Source organism: Cynocephalus volans, chromosome 9 (genome assembly GCF_027409185.1).
Source record: "Cynocephalus volans isolate mCynVol1 chromosome 9, mCynVol1.pri, whole genome shotgun sequence".
Classification (NCBI taxonomy): Eukaryota; Metazoa; Chordata; class Mammalia; order Dermoptera; family Cynocephalidae; genus Cynocephalus; species Cynocephalus volans.
Genome location: NC_084468.1, coordinates 22,826,210 through 22,853,817, shown reverse-complemented (window position 1 = coordinate 22,853,817; position 27,608 = coordinate 22,826,210). Strand labels below are relative to the sequence as shown.

General features: G+C 39.6%; 1 protein-coding gene across 1 annotated transcript in view; it reads right to left on the bottom strand.

Moving 5' to 3' along the window:
* The window catches only part of RBPJ (recombination signal binding protein for immunoglobulin kappa J region), a 97,886-nt gene extending 79,436 nt beyond the window's left edge, over nt 1-18,450 (bottom strand). The window contains exon 1 of the mRNA XM_063107849.1: nt 18,379-18,450. Coding sequence (XP_062963919.1) covers nt 18,379-18,398 — 20 coding nt within the window. The 5' untranslated portion in view covers nt 18,399-18,450. The remainder of the gene's footprint in view (nt 1-18,378) is intronic.
* Between the last annotated feature and the right edge of the window lie 9,158 nt (nt 18,451-27,608).

Below are 27,608 nucleotides of genomic sequence, written 5' to 3'. Positions count from 1 at the left end.
AGAATGTAACCCTATTAATAATAAGAGAAATCTCCATAAAATCTTCATTACAGAGCTGAAAAATGATGTGATTTCATAACTGTAAGCCCCAGCATTACTGTATTCTCTGAAAGTCCTCCCCATACACAAGGGGGAACACAATCCTAACGTAAATCTACCAATGTCTCAAAGCACTGGATGAGGCAGTCATTTGACTAAGCAGAAATGAAAACAGCACATTAATGGTAATGAAAGTCAAAAAAGTGGAAGAGGTAGCTATTGAATCCCTGAAAGGACAGCTGAGGCAGAAAGAACATCCTGAGATCAGTGATAAGAAAAGGAAAGTAATCAACTACTAGGTGATTCCTCTCATAAGAACATACTACCTTCCCCAGGGGCGTGGGAATCATAAACATTTCCAATTTTTGTAAGCTCTCAAGTTCACTAAGTCATTTTAATATCTACATCATATTCTGTTACCAGGTGCGATCTTTCAAAAGTATACTGAGATGGTGTGATTAGGAAATCATCCAACATAAACATGAACCTCAGAAGGCACTGTTAGGCATGAGTGCTAGGAAAGCCATCTGTTTGATGGAAATAATATTTCTACTTCCCTGGTGATTACAGCTATCAATGACAACTGTGAAATCCCAAGAGAAGAAACTTTAACTGCCTCAAAACTTTATTCATATAAACTGGCCAAGAAATTGAAGTTAAATGTTACACAAAGGGATCGCTAATCCCCTAACATTTTTTGGCTAATTATTCCATTGGTAGTTTACATCTGCTCTGCTAAAATTTGGTTATGAATCAGAAGTAACTCACTGGGAATGCTTTTATATCTGAAAGTGACTGTGGATAATAACTACAATTCAAAAAACTGTTATTTTCAATGTTCCTAAAAATCCTTCTGAAAACATGTTCCACACAATAAAAGAACAGATGTCACTGTCAAAGTTTAAACTCTTGTAATCACTAGAAAGAATGAGACTAAATTTAACAAAATTTTAAAAAAGAAAGCAGCAGCTAATTTTACCAGCCCATTCAACCTGTATTTTCTGAATATCTTCAATATTAAACATTTTATGATCAGGAAGCAAAGTCAATCACTGCCTTTCAAAAGAAAGTGAATCTATCATAATGATTTAAATATATAAATATTTCAGAATTTGCAAATATATACTCTAACACCTTCAGAAATACTGACCATAATCCCACATATACAGTAGGTTTGTTTGTTTGTCTGTCTGGTTTTGAGTCAGGGATCCTTATTTGTTTCAACTACTGCCATTCTATCATTTTTTCTTTTTTTGAAATAAACATTTCCTAGAATTCCTTTGAGAAATTTTTCTTCCAGATATTTTGATTAAAAAATACCCACAGCTCCTTTATTTTTTGTAGCTCACCTCCAGGTGATATCTTTAATATCTCAGAATAAAACTGCTTTTAATAATTATAGTCAGGGGCCTGGCCGTTTAGCTACATTGATAGAACGTGGTGTTAGTAACACCAAGGTCACAGGTTCAGATCCCTGAACCAGTCAGCTGCCAAAAATAATTATTATAGTTAACTATTTGTCTCAATAACACATTAAAACCACTTTCTTTTGAAATAAAAGTGGACATACACACTGTGCCTAAAACTCTTCATATATATGGGCCAATCATACCAAATAGAAAGTATTTAGCTACAAATCACCAGTTTATAACTTTAGACAGTAAACAGAGGTGAATCATCATTCATAAGTGAGTGCTATTACACACAATAGATGCCGTGAGCAAAAATATCTGATGACAGAAACAATGTCCATAAAACATCTTAAACTTACAATTTATCTCCACACATATCCGAATAATGTCTAGAAAAAGGATCATTAAATAGTCAAGCAAAAATATTCCAAATTCTTTCAGTCATAAGAAGGAAAGAGCAGCAGCAAAGATTACCAGAATAGAAACATTTTCTCAGTTTGTACGATCCTAACTCCCCCCACTCAAAAAACATTCACCCTTAGGGATTCACAAATAACAAACATAGATTCATTGCAACTGTGGCTACAACTTGTAAGCAGCCTTTCACTGTCCTATAAAGGCTCATCATTGTAGATAATCAACAGTTTTTTAAGCTACATCCACAGCTGCTGTCTTAGTTAGAAAAACAAAAAAAATTGACAGCAAAGACTTTAAAATGATATTTACGGAACAGTTTTACATAAAACAAAATTAGAAGTGTTCTAGGATAATTGCAGGAATGAGTGGTACCTAGAGTATCACAAACATGAGAATCTTGAGTCATTCTTAATAGCAATACCTTTCATTTATATGGTTAGAATCATTTTCTAAGCTCCCTGCCAGAAAAAAGGCAAAACAGAGGTATCACCAAATTAGTTTACTGAGGAACAGAATGCGTTTCATGACTACCAAGCTGTGTTCTTTCCACAAACCTTTCTTCCAAAATCATATATTGTAATGCAGAGACAAAAAATATCCCACATAAACCAATCCCTTGTTCACCTTTATCCTCCTGCCTCAGACCTACATTCTGCCTGGACAAAGGGGAGAGGATCCTTTGGTTGGTGAGCGCAGCCAGTCATGTGTCATCAGATGACTAAGAGGACTAAAAATTAACCACACACAGGGCCGGCCCGTGGCTCACTTGGGAGAGTGTGATGCTGATAACACCAAGGCCATGGGTTCAGATCCCTATATAGGGGTGGCCAGTTGGCTCACTTGGGAGAGCGTGGTGCTGTCAGCACCAAGTCAAGGGTTAAGATTCCCTTACCAGTCATCTTCAAAAAAAAAAAAAAAAAAAAAAAGGTTAACCACACATGGGAGAGGAGGGGAGGAGAAAAGATGCCCAGTAGCACCATCACATACTAAATTACAATATCACTAGAAGATGTTATGCTATAAAACAGCAATGGAGTTGGATGGAATCTGGAGACATCGGGTTGAATTCCAACTCTCCCATCAACTATGCAGGTGAACTTGGATAATACTACCCTCCTCACCAGACTATGACAAGGTCTAAATGGAACAGACCTCCGTGTTACTAAAACACCACATGCAGGTAAAAGATTATATTTAAAACACACTAGACGAATCTGAATTCATACCGGGGGCCCATTAATACTTTATAATGTATAGTGAGAAAAACAGCATTCCAAATCAGTGAGAAAAGGACAGAACATTCAAAACATGATGATGTAACACCCATTCCTTCATTCAGAAAATAATTAAGTACCTACAATGTACCAAGTACTGCATTCTAGTCAGGTGAGAAAGACAAAATTTAAAAAGCAATTGACACATTATGTTAGAAGTTGAAACATAAGACTGAGAAAAATAAAACAGGGAAGGAGCATAGAATGCGGGATAAAAAACAGCAGGTCAGATGGTCAGGGAAGGCCTCATAGACATGATATCTGAAAAAGATCTGAAGGAGGAAGGGACAGATTTCTGTGGATATGTGGGTGAACAGCATTCCAGGCAAAAGGAACAGCACACGCCTGGATGCAGCAGAGTAGTAAGAGGAAGAACAAATAGGAGATGAAGTCAAGGATGAAATGCAGGTCTAGACTGAACAAGGTCTCAAAAGAAGGAAGTCAGCTTTTATTTGAGATGGGCAGCCACTGCAGGATCTTGACAAGGATCTCTCCAAGGATCTCTCCAGCACATTCAGTGACAACAAGAGCAAAGCTGAAGAAAAGTTAGGATGATTCTGCAACAATTCAAACTAGATATGGAGGTGTTAGGACAAAATGAGGCATGTGCAAGAAGAGTGAGGAATGATGTCTTGGCTAGAGCAATGGGAAAGATGGATTTTCCAGTCACAAGATGGGAAAGACTGGAAGAAGCAGTGTTTGTTCACAAAGGAGGGAAAAATCAGGTGTTCCGATTTAGACATGTTGAGTATGAAATGTTTTTTGACATCCAAGGGGAGATGTCTTTTCAGACAGTTGGATATAAAATCTGGAGTTTAGAAGAGAGGTCAGGGCTAGAGATAAAAATCTGGAAGTCATCAGCATATTAATATACTAGCTAAAGCCATAACTGATGAGATCTGTATTCGTGTCAAGGTAATGTTAAAATCCAAAGGCTAAATTCTGGGGCACTTCAAAGTTTAAATACAGTGAAATGTGAAAGGAGACAGAAAAAAGTGCCAGTAAGGTAGGAGGAAAATCAGGAGGGTAAAGTCAAATAAAGAAAATGTCTGGGGCCGAGCCCGTGGCTCACTCGGGAGAGTGCGGCGCTGGGAGCGCGGCGACGCTCCCGCCGCGGGTTCGGATCCTATATAAGAATGGCTGGTGCACTCACTGGCTGAGTGCCGGTCACGAAAAAGACAAAAAAAAAAAAAAAAAAAAGAAAATGTCTGAAAAAGAAGGGAGCAATCCAAGATATCAAATGCTGCTGATCAAATCACATAATATCTGGGAAAAAAAAAAAAAGACCACTAAATTTAGCTGTGTGGAGGGAATTGGTAACCTTGAGAAGAGCTGTTTTGTTCAGATAAAAACAAAAGCCTAACTGGAATAGATTTAGGGAGAATTGTGTGAGAGTAACTGCAAACATAACTCTTCAAAGTTTTCCTGTAAAAGGGAGCAGAGAAATAGGGAACTAGAGGGGAACAAAGGAGAAACAACAGCAAGTTTGTATACTGTCAAGAATGCTTCAGTAGAAAGGTAAATATTGAGACAAGAGAGAAGGAAGGCTAGCTGGCTAGTCCAATGGCCCAGAGTAGCCAAGAAGAGATGTGATCTAGCGCACAAGGAGGCTTGCCCTAAGAGGAGTTTTCACAGTCGTTTGTGAAATTCAGCAGGCATCAGAATCACCTGGAGGGCTTGCTTACGCACAGATTGTTGGATCCCACCTCTGGAGTTTCTGATACAGAAGAAGGTCTTGGGGTGGAGCCCCAAGAATTTAAATTTCTAACAAGTTCCCAGATAACCTCATTCTGAGCACCACTCCTCTACATCAACAGAAGATTAGATAGAAAAGATGGATATATGAGTACGAATGCTGTACACTTGGTTATACATTTGGAAAAACTAAGGTTAGAGCCTACATCAAGTAACACACACCAAAACAAACAAACAAAAAACATAAAAACAAACTCCAGAGAAGGGTTAAAGGGATAAATCTGTTTTCAAATTGTAAAAGAACATATACAAGAAAAACACATGAAAGAATGGTGAGGAAGATAAAACACAAAGCCAAAGGAAAGCCTACAAATTTGACTACCTTAAAATTTTAAATTCCTGTAGGACAAAAATAAATAAAACTGAATGACAAATGAAAAGCTAGGAGAAAATATAATATTTAATTATGTAGAACTGACAAAAAGTAATATGTGGAAAATAAAAAGTTCTTAAACTTTTAACTCATAAAAATGAGAAAAGACATATTTCAACAAAAAATGCATAATGAGTTATATGTACATAATTCACAAGGAAAATACAAATGACCAAAAAATGAATGGAAAAAAAGTGATTCCACTTAAAGGTATCCAGATTTTAGATATCTTCAAAAACACACATGTGTTTGTGGCAGCAACATTAAAAAAAGTTGGAAACAACCTCAAAGCAGGCATTAAGAATAACAGGAACGACACCTACTGACACCCAGAGCTACAGAAGAAATACTGTTTAATGACCCAAGCAAGTTGAAGAACAATAGCTGTTAAATTGGTATGGCCCAATTTATACTAGAAGGGAGGATCAACAGGAGGAAGGACAGACAGGAGAACAGGAAGAATAAAAAAAGATTACATACAAGTATGCATGTATATGCATTCTATAGAAGTCAGGAAGGATGCTATACATCAAACTGTAAACAAAGATGATCTCTGGGACAGAGCAAGGAGGCACCACTCCTCATTCACTGTATGGCTTTTGGCCTTTTTTATAATATATTTACATATTACTTTCTGGGGTGGTGATAAAACATTTTGTAAAAAAGAAAAGTCTGAAAGGATAAATATACATTAAAATGTTAGTTGTATTTAATTTGGTAGGATTTTGATTTTTCTCCTTTTTGTTACTTTTTATAAAGTGAAAAAGTATGCATAGCATCCTGAAGAACAAAAACTACCCACAGTCAATACTAAAGGTGTCGATTCTATCATTTGATGTTAGAAAAAGCAAAAATTTACTTAGATTTCTAAAGACTCTTTCATAAAAACAGTGAACTTGACTCTTCCTTTCTTAATGCCTGAGAAACAGAGATGAGCATGGCAAGAATTAATTTCGAGTTTGGAAGGAAACTCACTCCCCACTGTAAACAGTGCATATCTCTGGGGGTTGGAGTTTCGGTGTGTAGAAGAACTATCACCCATTTTATATCAATTTAGTTTACAACTACAGATGTTCTTCAACTTATGATGGGCCTAAGTCCTGATAAGCCCAGGCTGAGAGTCTTTGTAAACCCAGTTTATGAGGACTTAGCCCCATCATAAGTTGAAAATATCATAAATTGAACATCAGAGCTTAGCCTAGCTTACCTTAAATGTGTTCAGAACACTACATTAGCCTACAGTTGGGCAAAATCATCTACCACAAAACCTATTTTATAATTAAGCACTGAACATCTCATGTAATTTATTGAGCACTGTATTGAAAGTGAAAAACACAATGGTTGTTTGGATACTCGAAATACAGTCTCTACTAAATACATATCGTAAGTTGGGGACCATCATAATATGTATTTGGTCGATGATACTTTTTGTAAAACTCAGGAGTTTAGGATGGCAATGGCAGCAATGCAGTTTTTCAATCTTTCCTACACAAAAGATAGAGCAGCAACTGCACAACAAAATCAAAATCCATGGACACCATTTACAACAAAATTAGGTCACCAGGTATCCCTACAAATCCCAAAATACTAACAGGTGGGACAAACCATCAACAGCCACAGACTAAAGAAAAAAAAAGCAATGGGGGGAGGGCACTGAGAAGTCCATAACAATAGTCCAACTATGAGATAAAGCAGGCCTGTAGAATAAGGTGATTCCAGTGAGCAAAGAGATAAGTGCCCAGAATATTGATAAGAGATATCTGGAAACAAAAAGAAAAGACTTGGTTATCAACAAAACAAGAAAAAATGAGAATGGGAGCAAATGAGGAAAGTACTGAAGTTAATGTTTACCTGTGGCAACTAGATGGACAATGGCACTATTAACAGATATCAAGCCTATTTTATAAGATGGTACAACAAGAATTAGGTGGTGAAAACAAGTTGTTTTGGAAAAACCAAGTTCAGTAGGCCTGCAGAGCAACCAATAGGAGTTTTAGAAATACGAATCTAAACATCTGAGTTAATGATATAAAGTAAAAGAATAAAGACAAGGAGAGGAACACAAAATTGCAAACCACAATATTTAACAATGGACAAAGTAGCAAAGAAAAGATGGAATGTTCAATAGGTAGAGATGCTATCTTGTTAGTCAAGAATGAAGACATTGTGATCAACAAAAACAAAGGATACAGAAAAATGAAACAGACTGATGACTGAAAAGAGGTTTGGGGATCCGATGAAAGGAAGTTATATACTGATAGCTTAAGTTAAAAACCAGATTTTAACATGTGACCCAAAGAAAAATAAAAATGACCAGGTTAAGTGGTAAAATATAGCACTAGCTTGAACGAGAGGTAAGAAAGGAAATGGACATTAAACAATTCTTACAAAGCAGGCCTGGTTTTGCAGTCCCTTTGCATGCATACATTTCATCCTCACAAGAACTCTGAGGTATGCTGTCCATTTTACAAATAGGGAAACATAAGTTACAATACAATTAAATAACTTGCCCAAGGTCATACAGTGTATATACAAGATAATTAAAAGAAATGAGAATTGGTCTTTAAGCAAAAAAGGAATATTAGGAAAAAAGTGAAAATACAAAGCAGAAAAGGAAGGTTAAATGATGGAGCAACATCCCAGGAGTGCCTAACAAGATTATTATTTCAAAAATTATACAGAAAATTTTATTTAAAGATAAATTGAGCTGTCCCATTAGCTCAGCTGGTTAGAGTACAGTGTTGTAACACCAAGGTCAAGCATTTGGATCCCCATACAAGCCAGCCACCAAAAAAAAAAAAAAAAAATTACACTACTTCAGAGAACCTTTGGTTCAAAGCCTAATCCAATCAAGTGTAAATGGAATTTTGCTTCTTTAAAAAACAGTACAATAGTGAGACAGCAACTCCCACTAATTTAGTACTATCCTTTCTTTCTTTTTTTTTTTTCCTTTTACTGGTTAGTATAGGGATCGAACCCTGGTCCTTGGTGTTATCAGCACCATGCTCTAACCAAATGAACAAACCAGCCAGCTAGTAGTATCCATTTAATCACATAATGACATTTATTATCATAAGCTGTAAGTAAATTACCAAATACTACCATCATCATCTTTGGAATGCTGAAATGGATTTAATTCACTTCCTTGCCATGTGAATAAGCAGAAATGACAGCACAGATTTAGTGAATTATATGCAGTCAAGACAGTGATACTGTCTTAGCATGTACAAGGGTACTTCAGAAAGTTCATGGAGAGATTCATATTATATTTCAATTCTATTTTTCCATGAACTTTTTGAAGTACCCTTGCACACTAGAAAAATCACTGCATGTACATCATCAAGTTCATAAACTAGAACATCTTTCAGCATAAAATTTTAAGTTGTGGCCCTTTATGACAATCATCTCTCTTTTCACTCTCCCCTGTCTTTCCATCTTCTCTTTCAGAGGCTCTTGAAATACCCAGCTACAACTGCAGTTCTGCAAATGGCAGAACTAAAAAGTTAGAGAGATAAGAGGCAGAGACAGGAGGGAGCCAGGGGTAACTGCACACAGCAGTTCTTGAGTAGGAGCAACTAAAACAGAGTAGGTGAGGAGTTGTGCAGTGAAGACAACTGTGTTCCTAAAGAGGTCACCCTGGTCAGTTAGAAATACAAGATAAGGGCCGGCCCTGTGGCGCACTCGGGAGAGTGCAGCGCTTGGGAGCACTGGAGGTGCTCCCACTGCGGGTTCGGATCCTATATAGGGATGGCTGAGCGCAGTGCAGACGACACCGAGCCAAGGGTTGCGATCCCCTTACCGGTCACTAAAATAGACAAAAAAAAAAAAAAAAGAAATACAAGATAAAAAAGGGCCACAAAAAATGATTATATGTGTGTAATGTTGAATATACTAATTACCCTAATTTGAGCATCACATATTGCACACAGGTATTGATATTTAACGCTGTTCCCCACAGACATATACAATCAATTATGTTTCAATAAAATATTTTTTTAAAAAAAGAAATATAGCTAAAGATCATAAGCAGCATCAAGAATAGGAAAACAGCAAAGGAGGAAAGAATAGGCAGCCTCTGAGTTGATCATTTATGAAGCAACACTGGCAGCAGCACTCCATCACCAGGCTTTGGGAGCTAAGAGATTTGCACTCTTGGTCTAAGTCCACACATACAGGAAAAAGGGCTATTTTTTTAAAAAAAGTACATGTAACATTAAAAGGCAGCAGAGTAGTATAAATAGAAAAAAGTTAAAACACCAGCATAAGCCTCCCTACCCCCTAAACAAACCAAGAACTAGCTCAGTTGTTGAATGTGTCTCAGCCGTTAGCTGTAAATTATCTAAAATATCTGTACCTATGTTTAAAATGAGTGGGTACTTTAGAACATACGATTAGTAAGGTCTTTTCTGGCTCTGAAATTTCCTGAATTTAATGGATTTAATAATATATATATAAAAAATACATGTCATACAGGATGTAGTTACCATTCTATGGTATGTTGCTCCATAACAGGGAGAGTACAATGTAAATAAGAGAACACAGAATCATAGTCCAGCATCATCAGTACAGACCACACTTTTGATCATCTTTCATCAAATCATCTAAGAAACAAATTCCCACAGTCCTTTAAAGCAGTCCATAGTCTTAACAACAAAAAACGCTGCCTAAAACCAAACTACCAAGCTTCAAAGCACAGAGACAGTGAAACTTGGTCAAGTGTGCCTAACTTCAGCTTCTTTGTACAGGACATATTCTAATGCCACTATACTTTTATGTTTTTCAACACTTTATAAGAGTTTTCTATTTAATATATATTTCACATTCCACTTCAAAAAGTATAGTCCAGAAAAGGCAGAAAGGTGAATATGATATAGGGGTCAGTTTCTACATGACTTCTAGGCAGAAAAACCAATCTGTGCTGATGTCAGCCTCATCACTTAGACTACACGCCACCTAGTGGTAAGTGTTATATATTATTAAATCGATTCAAGTCATATTTCATTCATCCAGCAGGTAACATTATGGCAAATGGCAGCTGCTCCATAATTATGCAAATAAGTATTGCTTCTGTCCTTATGGAGCTCACTGACAGATTAGATAAATAATCAATACAAATAAATTTATATAATTGCAGAACAATGTTAAGTGTTACAGCAGAGGGATGCAAAAATAAGTATTCAGCATTTATTAAACAAAACACTTCGTTAAGTAGGTTCTCTTAAAACCGTTCACCTCACTCAGAATTTTCCATTTCTAATTATCCATCACCCACGTTTCAATTGTTCCGGATTTTTTTCCCCCACCTTCCCTTTTGTGCACCCATCCCCCAATCTTATCCTTTAAGTTCCTATGCTTCAGAAAAGGAGGGAAGGAGAATCTATTTATTGAGCACCTATTACTCCCAGAACTGAGCTAGGCATTTTATATCCCTAATCTTACTTAATCTTCACATCAATACCACGAAGTATTATTTTCTCCCATTTTTTATTTTTTGTTTGTTTGTTTTGGCTTCTGGACAGTAAGGGGATCTGGACACTTGACCTTGGTATTATAAAACCATGCTCTAACCAAGTGAGTAACTGGCCAGCCCAATTTTCTCCCAGTTTTTTAGAGAAGGGAAAAAACAGATTAAGTAACATGCTCACAGCCACAGACCTATTTTAGTGACAGGTAATACACTGGTTTCAAAGCTTCCTATACTACCCTGTCTCAAAAAGAGCTGCTTTGCCTTTCCATTCCCAAGCCTAACACTAGATCAGACCTTGATTATACTCCTCTCATGGTCTCCACCAATTCCAATCTATTTTACACTGCTGACATCCAGCCTCATTTCATCTAAAACCTTCAATGCCTCCTACCCCTATCCTCTGCATCCCTGACTGATATTCAAATACTTAGCTTAGCACTCAAGGTCCTCCAAGAGACCCTACAACCACTTTTCTCATTTAATTTCCTACCACTCTCTATCAACTCTCACCTTTTCTATAAACTCCCCTCCAATTGGAGATAATCATTCACACCTGTGTTCCCACCACCACTATACATCTGTCACAGCTCTTACCATAATCTCCCTTACACTATAATCATCTGTGTACTTTCCACTAAATTATGAGCTTCACCAAACCATTTCTTAGCCATCTTTATAGGACCAGCACATAGCAGTATCTTGTACTTAACAAGTGCTTAACAATTATCTTTTTAATAAATATTGTTTAATAAAACAATACTAAAAGGAGAGCTACTAAAACACAATTATACTCATTTTTCTTAATCCTTCCCTCATGTTTTGAAATCTCAATGTTTCTGCTTACTCTAGTAGGTATACAGAATAGCTTTGTACAGAACTATATAATATTTTTCACAAAAAATTTTTCTCACACTCAAACCAAAAAATTATTTGAAAAAGTATGTTGGCAATATCCTAGTGGGGCTGCAGTTTTCCAAAAAGAGAACAAATATCTTTGCTCCAGTAATGTAAGTCAGTCTAAAGCTAGTATGTTCTGGAGCAAATTAGGCTATATCCAAAATAAGTTGTTTATAATATTTTTTTAAAAAACTACAACATCGGTTCTATATTTCATAAGACAATATTGCACTTCTGTAACAATCTTTACCATATACTTATAAAAAAGAACATGGTTTTATAGAGTATAAATATTTTTCCTGGTTTTATACACTTTTAAGAGAAACTATTCTTATTCACTTACAATTCTGATTATGACCTAATGAAGAATGCACAATAAACATTAGCTGCAAGGCCAAGTTAAGACTACCGAATATAGGGCCGAGCCCGTGGCGCACTTGGTAGAGTGCGGCGCTGCGACGCTCCCGCCGCGGGTTCGGATCCTATATAGAACTGGCCGGTGCACTCACTGGCTGAGTGCCGGTCATGAAAAGGACAAAAAAAAAAAAAAGACTACTGAATATAGAAAAAAAATTATAGGAGAGGAATTAAAAAAGCAAGTGTCAACCTGATTTTCTAGTGTATTCCACCTCACATCAAACAGGTGCTGCACTTTCACCGCAAGGCTTTTGCAACTTAGGATGCCTAAGAAGGAGTGTTTTCTTTTTTTAAAAAAGGCAAGTCAAGTGAAGCATGGGAGTGGAGAAGGAACAAAGAAATCTGTAACTGGTTGTGATCAATTAATTGTAAACACCATTGCACTCGGACCTGCCTCTTTTCTGTAAGCTTAAAACCATGTAGATACTTCCCAAGACTGCCATAAACCTCACTAATCTGACTGAAAAGCTGTCGTGCTTAACCCTGGGCACTGTCTCAACACAACAAATGTATACAGTATACAGATATTATAGACGGGTAATTACTACCACTTAAAGTGCCTCTGATGCTTGTTTCTCCTGACCCTCCCCCCCCCCAGTAAGTATGATATGTTAGGGCAATACATTACCCTTTTTAGACTGTTAGGATATCATTTCATTCCCTGAAGCAGAGAAGCAAGCCTAATGAGGCAAAAGCAACACCATGATGTTGTGCCAGACCTAAAAGGCATCCAGAACTGTGGGCAGGGTGTCTGAAAGAAGGTAGCAGCTGGGCATTCAACATTCCTACACTGTTACAGTTGTCCAAGCAGAGAAGACAGTAGTAAGAAGTAGACCCCCAAAAAGTTGAGGGTGACTCAATGACAACATCCGTGATCAAGAAGTAATTTACCAAATATGTCTGCTCAAAATGCCAAAGCATATATTTCAACGGTTATGGTCCTCTGCACTAAATACACTGCTGCCTTCCTAAAACATGACCCACAAACCACAGGTTGCAGTGCAAAAAGCTCATCTTGAACCATGCCTGTGAAAAGTTACCAGAAGAAACTTAAAATAATTAACATATTTGTATAGAGTGCTTTTCTATTTACAAATCACTTACACATACATTTTTTATTTGACCTTTATAATTATAATTTACCTTACTTGACAGTTGCAATGTGCCTAGCAGATAAAAACAAGTAAAGCATTATTCCCTATTTTATAGAGGTAGAACCTGAAGCTTGGAGAAATTACCTATTAGTACTGTAATCTGTCCATGAGATCTGAGTTTCCCTGTAGATTATCCACTTATTATTTGTTTTATGGTATGGAACCAAAAAAAGCGGTCTTTAGTGTCCTAGGGTTTAATGTACATCCTTATGCATGTAAGTATTTAAAACATTTAAAAATAATGGAACTTTTTGAGAAACACTTAACAGCCAACCATATTTTAAAAAATGTTAAATTTAAGTTTGTCAGTTTTGTACAAGCAATATAATGTAAAACTTTCTAATAATCCAAAAGGAACTTTTGCCTAAAAGCCTTTCTAAATGTTGTTCTCCGGGCTATGAGACTGCCTCTGGCTGAAAATATAAATTCCTCTGGGTACTTTAGCAATTATTCCCTACAGAATCAAAGTCAAATATAAATATATGTATACACAAAATTCTGTCTACATAAACCATGTTGCATAAAGGTTTCAAAGTACTGTTAAGTCCTCTGTTCAAAAAAAAATCTTTTTGCTTAGTTCCCATGATATGCTGGGCATTCTTCTAAGAACATATAAATGATTAAGAAGAAAATATCATCTGCCATCAAGTAACTGAATTTGAGTATGATAGATCATGACGATTTAGCATCACACTTCCAAGAGAACTATGTACTTAATAACACACAGCAAGGGCAGCAAGCCTAACCTACTAGATCCCATTAGAATATCCCCTGACCTTAGTCTTGAATAATAACCTACTAAGGGCCAATACTTTTCATGCACAAAGAGGTATTAAAGTGCCAGGCCCACCCAGGGAACTCCAAACTCTTAAAAATGGCTAGAGCACAGAATATGAAGCGGGAAGAAAAGGCAAACAATTCAGCTGGAGAAGAGATAAATGAAATAGTTATGGAGGACTCATATGCCATGCTAGCTAATATCCTGAACACTTGCTATGTGCCAGGAATTTTACTAAATGCTTTCATGCATTATCTCATTTAATCCTCACAACCTCCCTCTGATATCTTACAATTGATGAAAGAGACGAGGAGAGGTTAACTTGTCAACTTTACAGAGGTTTTAAGTGGCAGAGACAAAATTTGAACCCAGTCCAGATTAAATTTTTTTAAATGTGAGCTCACAACCCTCCTCTCTGCTGCCTCTCTGAATGAAGGCTGCTAGGGGGAGCCATTGAAAGGTTTTTAGACTAAGGAGTGAAGTGACAGATTTGCTCTTCAAAAAAGACCGCTCTGAGGCTATATGGAAGCTAAATAAAGGGGGAGAGTCTAGAAGCAGAAAGAGGCTGTCTATGTTTGCAGTAGTCCAGGTGATAAATGATGAAAGCATGAACTGTAGCCATGAGGATGAAGATATCACACTCAAGAGATTTTTTAGGAGGTAAAATTATCAGTTCTTAGTGATTAAATGTAAAGGGTTAGTGAGAGAGGAATCATGAATCTTGGTTTGGAGAACCATATACGACATGATATCATCTTCCATAAATAGAGGAGCAACAGGTTTCATTCGTTCAATAAATATCTAGACTGTCTCCCAAATGCAAAACACTTTCCTAAGGCCAAGAGTCCAGTCTAAAATTACAGTTCTGGTTGTTAGAAAATATTCTTGAAAGCAAATGACAAAGCATTAAAAAACTTAAGGCATATTTAAAATTAGTCATTACTATTAACAGACTTGGCTTAGAGTCCAGTGAAAACATTTTGTGCTCCCATTTTTTTAAATATTACTACATGTAGAAACCAATAGAGAAAAAGCATCCTATAATTTTACAATGTGTTATTACATTTGAGTTTGACAGATCTTCAGTCTCTTACACAACACACACACACACTCACACACACCCCACCCCCACCCCCATCACCCTGTAATTTGTTTTATTTGTTCTTTTCCCTCTAAGTTTATAGGGAAGAAAATATATCTGTTTTATTCCCCAAACTATAATACATATTTGGGGTTTGTTCACCTCACTACTGTGACTTGCCAAAAACTTAGTTCACAACCTCCTACTTGACTTCCTATAAATTATGACCTACTTCACATTAACTTATTTCAGTAACAATTCCTAGACCTTAACCACACCTTTCATCCAAGGATGCTCTCTACAAATCTTAAGCACAGCAATCCTATGCAGATGTGGCAAGCTATTACAATTCCCATTTTACTACATAGTTGGGAAACCGGCCCAGGGGAAGTAGAGTAACTTGGAAATAATCACAAAGCCAGATGCCAAAAATAACAACTTTTAGTCAATCCATGAGAAAATACTGCCCCTAGTTGAAATAACATGAAATTTAGTACTAGGAGGAAGAAAAATGAAATATAATGTTTTAAAGCCAAGTCCTGGGTCTTATTTATAAAAATGATTGAACATCAGAATTAAGATTTGCAAGAACTTTCAAACGAAACAATTTTTTCCTAATGTCTTACCCACCCAGGGTGCCAAAGATTATTTAGTCATTTACATCTGGCAAGAGTGGCTTTTCTCCAAAACAATTTTTATCTTTCCCACTTAAAAGACATTGATAGAAATCTGCTGGTTTAGGCCATAGGTAACTTTTTAACAAACCTAACGGCTTAAAATCTAATGCCTAGAAACATATTAGAACAGACTTGAAAATACTGCAAGCCTCTCATATTTTTTCCTGAAAATACAACTCTCCATAGACCCATCTACAGTATGCATGGATACTGGATAATAAATTTAAAGCTTTAATAGTCAATACTCAGAATTAAAGTTTCCCATCTACAACTTATCCTATATATTTCTAAGTATGCTGCTGTTAGATATTATTTACTTAAAGGCACTGTTTTATATGGTCACGAAATAAAGGCCTTACACAATTTAGAAACAAAAAACGCAATTCAAACTGTAAACGTGCTTTTATGGTTGTCTGCATCATCATTTTTATATGTACAACTTTGGGCAAAATACCTTCCATTATTACACAGTATCTACACTTTGCTTACAGTCAGAGCCAGTATGCAAGACTTTATCTTCAAAAGAATTGTGTACTGTGTTAAGAACAAATAAAGGAGACAAGGGATCACTGGCAAAACCCACTCATGGAACCCAGACTAAAAATTTTCACAAAAACTTCATGTATCAACCATGAAACCATGGTTTTATGTTAATTAAAATTTAAGTTAATTTTAGTCACAGCCTAAAAAAAAAATCCTTTCCAATGCACCAACATTCCTTATATTGGATCTTGTATATCCTCTATCAGTAGCACTTTATGTGGAACTTAAGTTTATAAACGAAATGACAATCCAAATGATTTTATAGGTAATATATCTTTTAAAAGTAGTGATCAACTAGTAGGAAAAAACAAACTCCTGAAAATATATACTCAGTGTAATAATCCTGGTAAATCTCATACTTATTATTCTTAGCACCAGAATAATTCAGGCTATTAAAATACAGCACACACCCCCACAAACAACCCCAAAGCTTTCATATTACCATAACAATAAGAACTCCGGACAATTTAATAGTCCTTTAACATTAGAAAGTGTATTTAAGATAATCTCACAAAAGATTACTTATGTGTTTTAACTGTATTTGATTAATTATGCCACAAAGATCCTAAAAGTAGTATACATCAACCAGAAACTGCACTCTTCGGCGCTTTTCTCATTTCAACCTCAATGATGAGAAACGATTGTCATGCATCTACAGAGCAAAACGCACAAACTGCAAACTCCCTAACAGTAAAGAAAAACTAAAATATTTATATCGAAATTCCCAAGCAGATAACTAATCTTTTCCTTACGAAGCAGGAGTTATTGGCAAAATAACTAAAGTCTAGATCTAGATTCTAGAAAATGATGAAATTCTCCATCCCAACATTCAAAAGTTTTTAACATCAAAATGCACTAAACTCCTACTCACACACCAGATGAATAACCATGGTGGATATCTGAAACTATTCTCAAACACCAACAGGGGGAAAAAAAAAATACATCGCGCCTCCTAACCGTCCTACGATATCCTCCACCCATCCTCAGGTAACCCAGACGCAAAGCTACGACAGCTGCCCTTGGCCTAGGCCGTCAGAAACCATGGAGGGAGGCGGGGGCGCAATAACCACCAAGAGACCAGATAGATCCTTTTCCAGGGCTACTGTTTCCAAGCAAAACAACCACGGGCCTAAAGAGACTGCGAGGAAAACTGGAAACGCTTTAATCCCCAGAGAAAGGGGTACGAAAGGAGGGGGTACATGGAATCCCGAGAGAAAGGGGTGCACAGAAGGGGTGAGGAGGAGGAAACTGAGTATCCCCGTGCATCTCTCAGACCCACAAAACAACAGCAAACCGTGGAGTCTGTCTGCACTTAGAAGCACCAGATGGAGTCCCCGGGGCTTAGACAGTTCAGAAGACATACACGGCGGGCAGTGGGGAAATCAACTAATGATGCGGGGTGGGGGCACGGTGCTGGGAGAACAAGCCACTGCATGGGGGAGACAAAGCCACTAGGGGTGACGAAGAACCAAACAGAAAGGTGACAGGGGAAACGCATGAAAAAGACAATGGAAGGAAAATTAAGACAGGAATCTGGTGCCTGGGTTGTGGCAGGTTACTGGGTTAACGAGAAAAGAAGGGCACAACAAAGGGGCCCGGGAGGAAGGACAGCGGAGGGGAGGAGATGGAGAAAGGATGCGGGGCGCGACGGGTCGGACAAAGCGCCCAAGGCGGCGAAACAAAGGGCCGGGGGTAGAGAGTCGCGGGGGGCAGCGGGAGAAGACAAAGCGCCTGGGACCGGGGGCACCGGCGGGACGAGGAGGCGCCGACGGCCGCGAGGAACAAAGCTGCGCGGGGCCCCAAGGCAGGGAGCGCGGCAGGCACGGCGCCCTCGAGCCCCGCGCGCCCAGCCGCACTCACGCCCGCACCCGCCGGCCTCGCCGTCGCCAGCCCTCGCGCGCCGCAGCCCGAGCCACCGCGGCGCAGAGCGGGCAGCGCACGGCCACTCGCCGCCGCGCTCGGCGTACGCGACGCCCGCCCCCGCGGGTCCTGGACGCCAAGCGCGCCGCGGCCCCCAAACCCGCCGCCCGCAGCGGGGCTGCCAGACGCCCGCAACTTTCCCGGTTCCCAGCGCTCCGATTCCCCCAGACTTACCCTGTCACAACAGGCGCCATCTTCCACAAACTCTCGCCAAAACTCCAACCCTCGCGAGATTCCCCCCGACGCCGTCCCTGGTCCCTCTCCCCCGCCCCTTCCCTTTTTCCTCACTCCTCGATTCCACCCAGCCCCCGCGGTCCCTTTCTCCTCGCAGCCGCCACGAAGAGCCAGACGCCTCGCGCCGCCCGCGGACCAGGGGATCCTGCTCACGGCCTTCCCTGGAAACCTACCCATGCGTTGGAGCATGCGCAGGCGGCTGCTCCGCGGGCGAGCCCTCCTTGTGGTCCATGGGGAGCGCTCCGGTTATCCGGGTTTTGGGACGCGCCCTGAGGGACGTACGTGGAGACTGAGGAAAACCGGAGGGGATTACTACGGGGACGAAGAATGGAGGGGTCAGGAGGCGGGGCGAGGGGAAGGGAGGAGGGGTCCTGGGAAAATCGGCCGCGTTTCACAGGCCTAGATGAAACACCTCCTCAAGTGGGTGTTTTCCAAGTGGCTTCCCGCTCTCTCTGGGTTCCCAGCCCTTTTCATTCATTCAGACGTTCATTGGACGCCTCCTTTGTGCTAATCTCGGCGTGAGGTGCAGGAGCTGCAGAGATGCCGGGCTTCGGGCTAGTGACATACCAGGAACTATCTTCCTTCACAGACGCCCAGGCTAGTGGGGAGACAGACATGATTCAGCGTGGCCCGGCCCTTCCAGAGCTCTGTCAACGGGAAAGGTTGGCACTTAAGCTCTGTCGCCTTAGCTTTCTTCTCCTTGACTGCAAAATGAGGTCAGGCCAAGTCTCTAGCAAAGACACCCCTAATGTCACCTCGCATACACAGGCCAGAGCGCCGAATAGTTTTCTCCAGAAGTAAAAACTGCGTTGGAATTGAAAGCCACACTTCCCCAGCCCCGACTCAGGCCAGAGGCCCCGCTCAAACCTCCGGCCGCTCGGTGCAGCGAGCTGTCTGCTGCGAGGACCTCATCGCAGCCGCCAGCCGTGTGTAAGCCTAGGTGTACGTGGGGGCCGACTCTGCACAGGGAACCGATCCTCCCGTGGGCCTACCATAGTCGAGGCATAGCGCTGCTCGCTGCCCGAAACGTACTTCAGGCGGTCTAAGCCTGGAAGCCCCCAGCAAACGGGGCCCGTCTGGGAATTAAATAGCAAGGTGCAGGGCCCGAACCCCAACCCCTCCTCCCTACCTGTGACCCCCCCCCTTCTCTCTCCCTTTCCTTTCCTAGAGATTCCCAGATCCAGTACTGCCTCCCGCAGGGAGCCCCAAAACCCGGACAACTGGAATCCGCCACTCAAAACCTGCTGAAGGCGCTGCAGGATCGGCGCGGCACGCGCGAGCGGCACTGCGCATGTGTCCAATGCGGGCAGCCCAGTCTCACGCTACACCTCCTTCCCACCGCCTTCCACTACTCGCCTCAGACACAACACGGCCGTGGGAAATTTCCTAAACCTCGCGAGAACACATCCCCGCTTGCCTATGCTTTTGCCCCAGATCTCGCGAGGCCGAGGGGGACAGGTGTTTGCCTGGTGCAGCTTCGGGCGCTGTTCGTGCCGCGCGTGCCCGGGCGGCTGGCGCGGGCGGGGTGGGAAGGGAGCGGCTCGCCGCGGAGGCGGGGCCGGTGGGCGCGTGGCGGGGAGCACCGGGAGGAGGGCGGCGGGGAGGAGACCCGACGCCTCGCACACGCACGCACACTCTCGGGGACGCTGGGCGAAAGAAAAGGGGTTGGGGGAGCCGCTAAAGGAGGACCGGGAAGGCAGGAGATTAGAAACTGCTCCGGTGCGGAGAGGAAGAGGTCAGGCTGTAGGGCAGGAGGAGCTCCGGGCCGATCTCCCGGGGAGGTTGACTGTCTCCCTCCATGAGCCTGGTACTTTCCTAAAATGTGTTAGACGCAGCGCCCCCCGCCTCCGGGAGCTGACAGACAACCCCCAGTGTCGGGTTTGAGTCATGCCTCTGAGTCACCTAGTCTGGCCACTGCTTTACTTGCTTTAAAACAAGTTCTGATTCCTTTAGTTACTCCTCTAGCAATTGGTAGTTTTCTTTCTGATCTACCCGCTGGCCTTGTGAGTTGGGTAGAACAAATGCGCTCTCGCATTGTTGCCTTTCTGCTCCTGTTTAAGAACACGATTTTTAGTTTAGTTTAGTTTATTTATTTGGCAGTTTTTCGGTAAGGGGACCCAAACTCTTGATGGGACACGATTTTTTTAAACATCTCCCCCCCAATCTCTTCCTAGCCTTCTGAAGTAGTCCCCGTGTATCAGTGTGTGTTCTTTTTTTTTCCCTCCCATTAATGTGATGGCTTTCCTTCACCTTTTCATGCTTTTGCTGAAATATTCATCCCATTTTAGATATTGTTTCATCAGGTGCTTTAGTGACTATGGTTAAATGCATCCCTTCTTTTTGAATTATTTGTCCAATGAGTTCTTGATTATATTCTTCAATCAGCCACATTTCAGATTGGCCCTGGTTTGGTTTGTGTAGCAGCCTGACCTGGCATTGTCTAGGAACGGGTGTTTTGCTGACCTCCTAGCAAACGTAAAATTTAATTGAATTTCGATATTTAGAGGACAGTGAGCCCTCTAATAGGAGGAATCGAGTTTTTTAGTTGTTTTCAAGGGTTTTAGGGGTGTGCATGTGTATGAGTGTGCAGTTTTACCTATTCCTTTGATTATATATGTTTCACACATAAAAAGAAAATGTAAGAACATTTAATGCAATATCTCAGTGCAATTCTGGTTTGAAACAGGATAGCTCAGGAGGAGGGCAATGCCCTTGGGTAGTTATTCCTCGGAGCCTTCATCCCGAGAAGGTATTTCAGTTATGGTCTAGTCCAAGCAACTGATCTACTTTGGAACCATGGTCATCTGAGAGCCCCAGTGTCATTAGAAAGCCATGGTAACCACAAGTCTAATCACAGCTCCTCATCTTCACCCTAAAACATGCTCCACCTGCAGCCTTCCCCCATCTCAGTAAATGGCAACTCCATTCTTCCCCTTATTTAAGAGAACCTTGAAGTTGTTCTTGCCTCCTTCTTCTCTCACATACAAGATCCAATCAGACAGAAAATCATGCTGGCTCCATCTTCAAAATATACCCACAACCCAAACCCTTCCACACCTCCTGGGCCACCAGCCCAGTCTAACCCAGCTCATTTCCCACCTGGTTTAGGAAGTCTCCTAACTGGTCCACCTTCCATTCTTGCCTTCCCTCACTCTGTTCTCTATGGAGCATTCTGAACTATCCTCTAGAACTCTCCAATGGTTTTGCCATTTCACTGTAAGGACCTACATAATCTGGCCTGCTGCTAAACCCCCCTGACCTCTCTGATCTCATCTCATCCTCTTCTTCCCCTCACTCACTGAGAGCTAACCAGCTGCCTTCCTTGGTGTTCCTGGGACACACCAGGCACACTCTCAACTCTGGGTCTTTGTTCTTTCCACTACCTGGAATGCTCTACCCTCACCTACCTTATGACTCATTTCCTCACTCCTTTCAGGTCTTTGCTTAGATGTCACCTCCTCAATGAGGCCTTCCCTGACCACCTTCACAAGAGTGACTCCCATACTCCTTATCCCCCTTTCTTCTTTATTTTTCCCATAGCACTTATAATTAGCATATCATATATCATACTTGTATATGGTGTTTATTGTCTGCCTCCTATCATCACAATGTAATCTTAATGAGAGCAGGGATTTTTATCTATATCGTTCATTATTCAAGCCTTAGCCACTAGAAGAATGTGTGGTGCATTTTAAGTATTTGTAGAATGCATGGGCTGTCTTATACTTTAGGGCAGGTAGAAATGATTCTGAAGACTCACTAAGCTTTCTAGGGTTCAAAACAATATTGGGGTTAGACCAACAATGAGTATCCCAGTACAAGCCTACCTGAGTAGAGGAAAAACCTATGGGGTAAACCACCTGTGTTGGCTTCCTGCAAAATAAGTTCTAGCTTCTGGATTAGACCAGTACATGAGGCTACACATACTTTAAGAGTATCCTTTGCTCTCCATTGTAGAATCTCAGGAAACTTTTAACAGGATATAAAGAAACAGGCATTTTCATGAGTTGCTAGTGGGAGTGGAAATGGGTGTAATCTTTATGGAAACCATTTTGGCAAAATTTATCACTATCTGTTAATCTTACAATTCAGTTTCTAGAATTTTATCCCACAAATATGTATACTCACACAGGTGAAATTAATTATACATTGCAGCACCATTGGTGGTTATAAAAAAAAACTGGTAACAACCTAAAGGTCAATAAACAGATTTTTTTTCTTTTTGGCGGCTGGCCTGTATGAAGATCTGAACCCTTGACGTTGGTGTTAGAACCAAACTCTCCCAAGTGAGCTAACCAACCAGCAAAAGATGTCTTATTTTTAAAAATCATGGTATATTCATAGAATGAATTAGTATGCATCTGTTAGTAAGCAGAGGCTGCTTTTTATGTACTTATGTGGAAGTATCAAAAAGTTTTAAAATCATGGTGAAAAACAGTAATAGATAAATAAGTACATACTTATTTGCCTGCATGTGTCTAAAATGGCTCTGAGAAAGCAAACTAGAAACTGTAATAGTGACTGCCTCCCTGTAAGGGATTCAATGGTTGGAGGCATAGGTGAGGGGGTGGCTTTTCTCGCAGTCTGCTATCTTGGATACTTTGAATTTTGTACCATGTGCACGTACTGACTACTAAAAATATAAAATGTAAGGAAGGGGAATAAAGGAAAAGGAATAAATGTGCAAGAAGAAAAAAAAATTGTCCAAATAATGGAGTTTGGATGTGTTGTCCCCTCCAAAACTCGTGGAAATTTGATCCCCAGTGTGGCAGTGTTGGAAACTGATTAAGTCATGGGGGCAGATCCCTTATGAATGGATTAATGCTCTCCCTGGGGGCAGGAGGAGTAATGAGTGAGTTCTCGCTCTCTTAGTTCCCGGGAGAGCTTGTTGTTTATAGCACCCTGGCACCTCTTTGTCTCTCTCTTGCTTCCTCTTGCCATGTGATCTGCTTGTACCTGCCAGTTGCCTGCCACTTTTCCACCATGAGTAGAAGCAGCCTGAGGCCTGTGTCAGATGCAGGTGTCCCAGAATCGTAAGCCAAATAAACCTCTGTTCTTTAGAAATTACCCAGTCTCAGGTATTTCTGTTATAGCAACACAAAACAGACTAAAACACCAAGTAAAATTATTTCCTTCCACTTTAGTAGAATTATTTTCTAATAGAAATTATGTGTGTGATCTAGCATCTCAGTAGAATTAAAATGGCAGAACTGATTCATGGTCCATTCAAACAGCATGTTTAGAGTACCTACCACTACAAGTCAGACATCATCTCTGGTGTTTTACAAAGATAGAAAAAGCAAAGACCTGGACCCCAGGAGACTCCCTGGCTAACAGAGTACACAGACCAGTTGCAGTGTAATTCTGTGCTAGGATAGAGGTATGGGTTTAACAGCATTGGGGTGCAAGGAAAGAAATACCTGACCCTTGCCTGACGGGCCAGGAAAGCCTTTGCAGAGATGATTTTTGAGCTGACTCTTATTGGAGTGGGAGTTCAGAAGACAATAAGAGGAGGAGGAAGCATGACAACCACAGGAAACAGCTTGTTCAGTCTCTAAGGTGTGAAAGAGCACCTTGAGTTCAGGGGAACTCCAGGCAGGGGTTTGGTGCTTGTAGAAGAGGGGCAGGCATCCTAAGCAGGATCATAAGAAGGACCTGGTGGAACTGTGGTCTTCAAAAATTAGTGGGCATCAAAATCACCTGAGTCTTACTCCTTAAGACTGAGTAAATCTGGGCTGAAGGTAAGGAACAGGCATTTATAGCAGGTTGTTCAGGGATTCTGATGCAAACTGTCCATGAACCAAACTTTGAGGATCTTTGCTATAAAAGTTCAGTATAGCCTTTCTCTAGGAGTTTCTTATTAAACGGAGTAATGGCAAATTGTTTCTTTTTTAAAATCAATAAACGACATATTTAAATACTAGAAGAAATGAGTTTGGAAGCCCCTGAATGTGTATCCAATGGGCATGTGAGGCAGTTAGTGGCCCATGGGGGTCATTACGTTTTGCTTCGGTGGTTTAAACACAGTGACACATTTCAACATTGCTTTTATTCTAAGATCAAGATATACCAAAATCTCATATTAATGACACACTAAAACATTTTACTAGGTAGCTTCATAATAGAGAGCACAGGCTCTAGTGCCACACTGCCTGGGTTCCAGTTTAGACAAATTATTTAACCTGTCAGTGTCTCAGATTCTTCACCTGTAAAATGAAGATAATAGCACTTAATCCACAGGGTTTTCAGGAAGATTCAGAGTGTTACTATGTTTAAAGTACACAGAACAATGCTATAACATGATTGCTATTGTACTGTTGATTTTTACCATTATTATCATTCAACAGATCCATAACTAGTATTCAGCTCATCAAATTTCTTGCAAAGCATGTCAAAATGTCCTTAATGCTTCAAAATTAAATGTTAAAATGGCCAATTATGGTGATGATTTTATCCAGATTGGTGTTAATTTATTTCTTTATCATATCCCCCTCAGAAATAAAAATATTATCATTATTAAATTTCTTCTTTTTTTTTTTTGGCGGCTGGACAGTATAGGGATCTGAACCCTTGATCTTGGTGTTACCAGCACCATGCTCTAACCAAGTGAACTAACTGGCCAGCCCCTATTATTATTTAATTTCCAAGAGGCTCATATGTCCAAAAAAATTGAGAAACCTGCAATAGATAGCCAACGGAAGCCTCTGAGGTTATAAAGCAGGGTGTCATGTGATCAGATCTTGCAGCAGCAGTGTGCCTAAAAAACCTTACTGATAACTCACATTAGAAATTAGGAGTCAGTTACTCTGCAGACATTTCTTAACTTGTGGTTTTTCATTCATCTTAATGCCTCCCTTGTGTTCATAACATTATCCCTATCATTTTCTACTATGTGTTAATCAAGGTTAATAGAACGTACAGGAGATTAAAAGGAAGGATTTTTATGCCAAGAAGGATTCCATCAGACTATGCAATTCTGTAAGAAAAATAAGCTCCAACTCCAGAATTAAAAGAAATAAAGAGAACACTGAAAATGAGTCACAGAGTGGGTTTCAGGAGAACTTGAGAAACAAAAATAAATATTCACCCTTTCTGTCTAATTATCTTTGACTTCTCACAGGATTCTTTGGCCCTGGCAATTTGATATTTTTGTAGGCCTATGTTAAGCTTTGCTTAGCTTGCTAATGTGCAGTAGTTCAAGAAGCTAAAGCAAGAAAATGAACAGGCCATTTACTCTAGTAATGTGGAATGTGAATGGAATCAAATGCACATTTGGTGAGAAGAATGTGTACAAATTTAATAATGTCAGTAGTTTTGTAGCTGATGTAATTGCAAGGAAATGTTTCCATGTGTGATTGATAAATTTTGTGTTCTTCTTACAACATAAACAAGATAAAGGCAGTTAACCCTCTTCATACAAGAAATGGCAACACCATATGAATCATAAAATTCCAGTTATCTGTTTATAAAGGAATATATTTAGATTTAGATTTCCTAAACTTTCCCTCTTTGTCATGTATCATATATTGCAGTGGTTTGGGGTTCTATTTTAAGCCAATATTAAATACCCATAGTTAAAGAACAAACTAACAAACAAACAAAAAACGAGCTGGGGTATGAATGGTGGAGCATTGGACTAGCTCCACCATTGAGTCCTAAGGACTCTACCACTAACCAGCTGGCCAACTTTGAGCAAGTTTATTTTTCCTCATCTGCAAATGGGGAATATAAAACCTATTGCATATGATCATTTTGAGAATTGAGATATTACATGAAATAAGTGGGTACACGGTAGGCACTCAGTAAATGTTACTTCTCTTAGGAAATTCTCCTACCCATATTCACGTTCAGTTTTCCTATGATGGGCTAATACCATCTGCCTTAGAGGTTTATTGCATGGATCAAATTAGATAATTATGTGGATAATTTAAAAAGAATAAATTGTCTTTAAGTAAGGCTGTGGTATTTAATTTTGGTTGGCATATTTATTTTTAAAATTATAACTATAATTATATAGAAAATCAATAAAACAGAAAAAGATCCCTGCATTTTCTCCTCTTGCCTGTTTTACTATTAACCTCGTCCACAGATGGCCTTTATCACTTTTTCAAATGAAGGCTACCAAGAAGTTTTCACACTTTGCATCTGTATTACTTTGTGTCATAGATGGTGTAATGATAAGCATCAGCTTGTAGATATGACCTTTGTGGCTAGCACCCTTGTCCAAAATAGACTAAGGACTGAGATCAACTTTGGAACCTATCTACTATTCAAGCATTTACAAATAGTGAGATATCAAACAATTCCCATCTTAAGAAATACTTAATTCTGTCAAAGACAGCTGACTAACCAATAACCTCCTTGAACATCATAATCAGAATAGTATATTGTCTCATAATAATTGCCACTGTCATTATGTCAGTAATTTTATTTTACTCAATTTTTAAAATTTTATTGTTATTATTTTAACATGTGGGAATAAAAAAGGAACTCTTGTAAAACTGCTGCATGAAAAAAATCTCTAAGATAATTTATAGTTAAGATATTAATAAATATTGCATACAGACTTAGTTTTATGAAGTAAGTATATCTGAAAAGTTTCATCTCAATCTAATAATGATGTATTTCATTTGTAAAATGCATTAGAGAAACTGTATTTAAAGGAATCCTTAAAGACTCTGTTAGGTATTAAAACTGCTATTGTCTAATATGTGGTTTTTCTACTTCAGTGATTACTTAATTGAATTCTATCATGATTAGCATTCTGTAGTAGGTAAAATAAATCATATTAAGATATTATAAATATTACACTAGTGGAAAAAACACTTCTCAAGATCTTAATTGCAAATTGCCTCCCATCTAAGTACTTTAGAAAGATTTGGAAATTTATGCATGCTTCTTTTTTTTCTTCCAGCTTTCCAAACAGGTAACCTAAATTCTACCCTCAGAATTACTTTTGATTTCAGTGAGAATTATAAACTATTGTCTGGGAGAAGCATTTGGCTCCTACTTTTCTCTTCAAGTCTAAAGTTCTCCAGAAATGTTCTTATGAAATACAAATCTGATTTTCATCAAGCAGTTTTACCTACACAGCATCATATTTTCCTTCACCAGCAAACACTAAAGTAATTTTTTTTTCTTTTTTTTTTCAGCTGTCTGGTATGGGGATC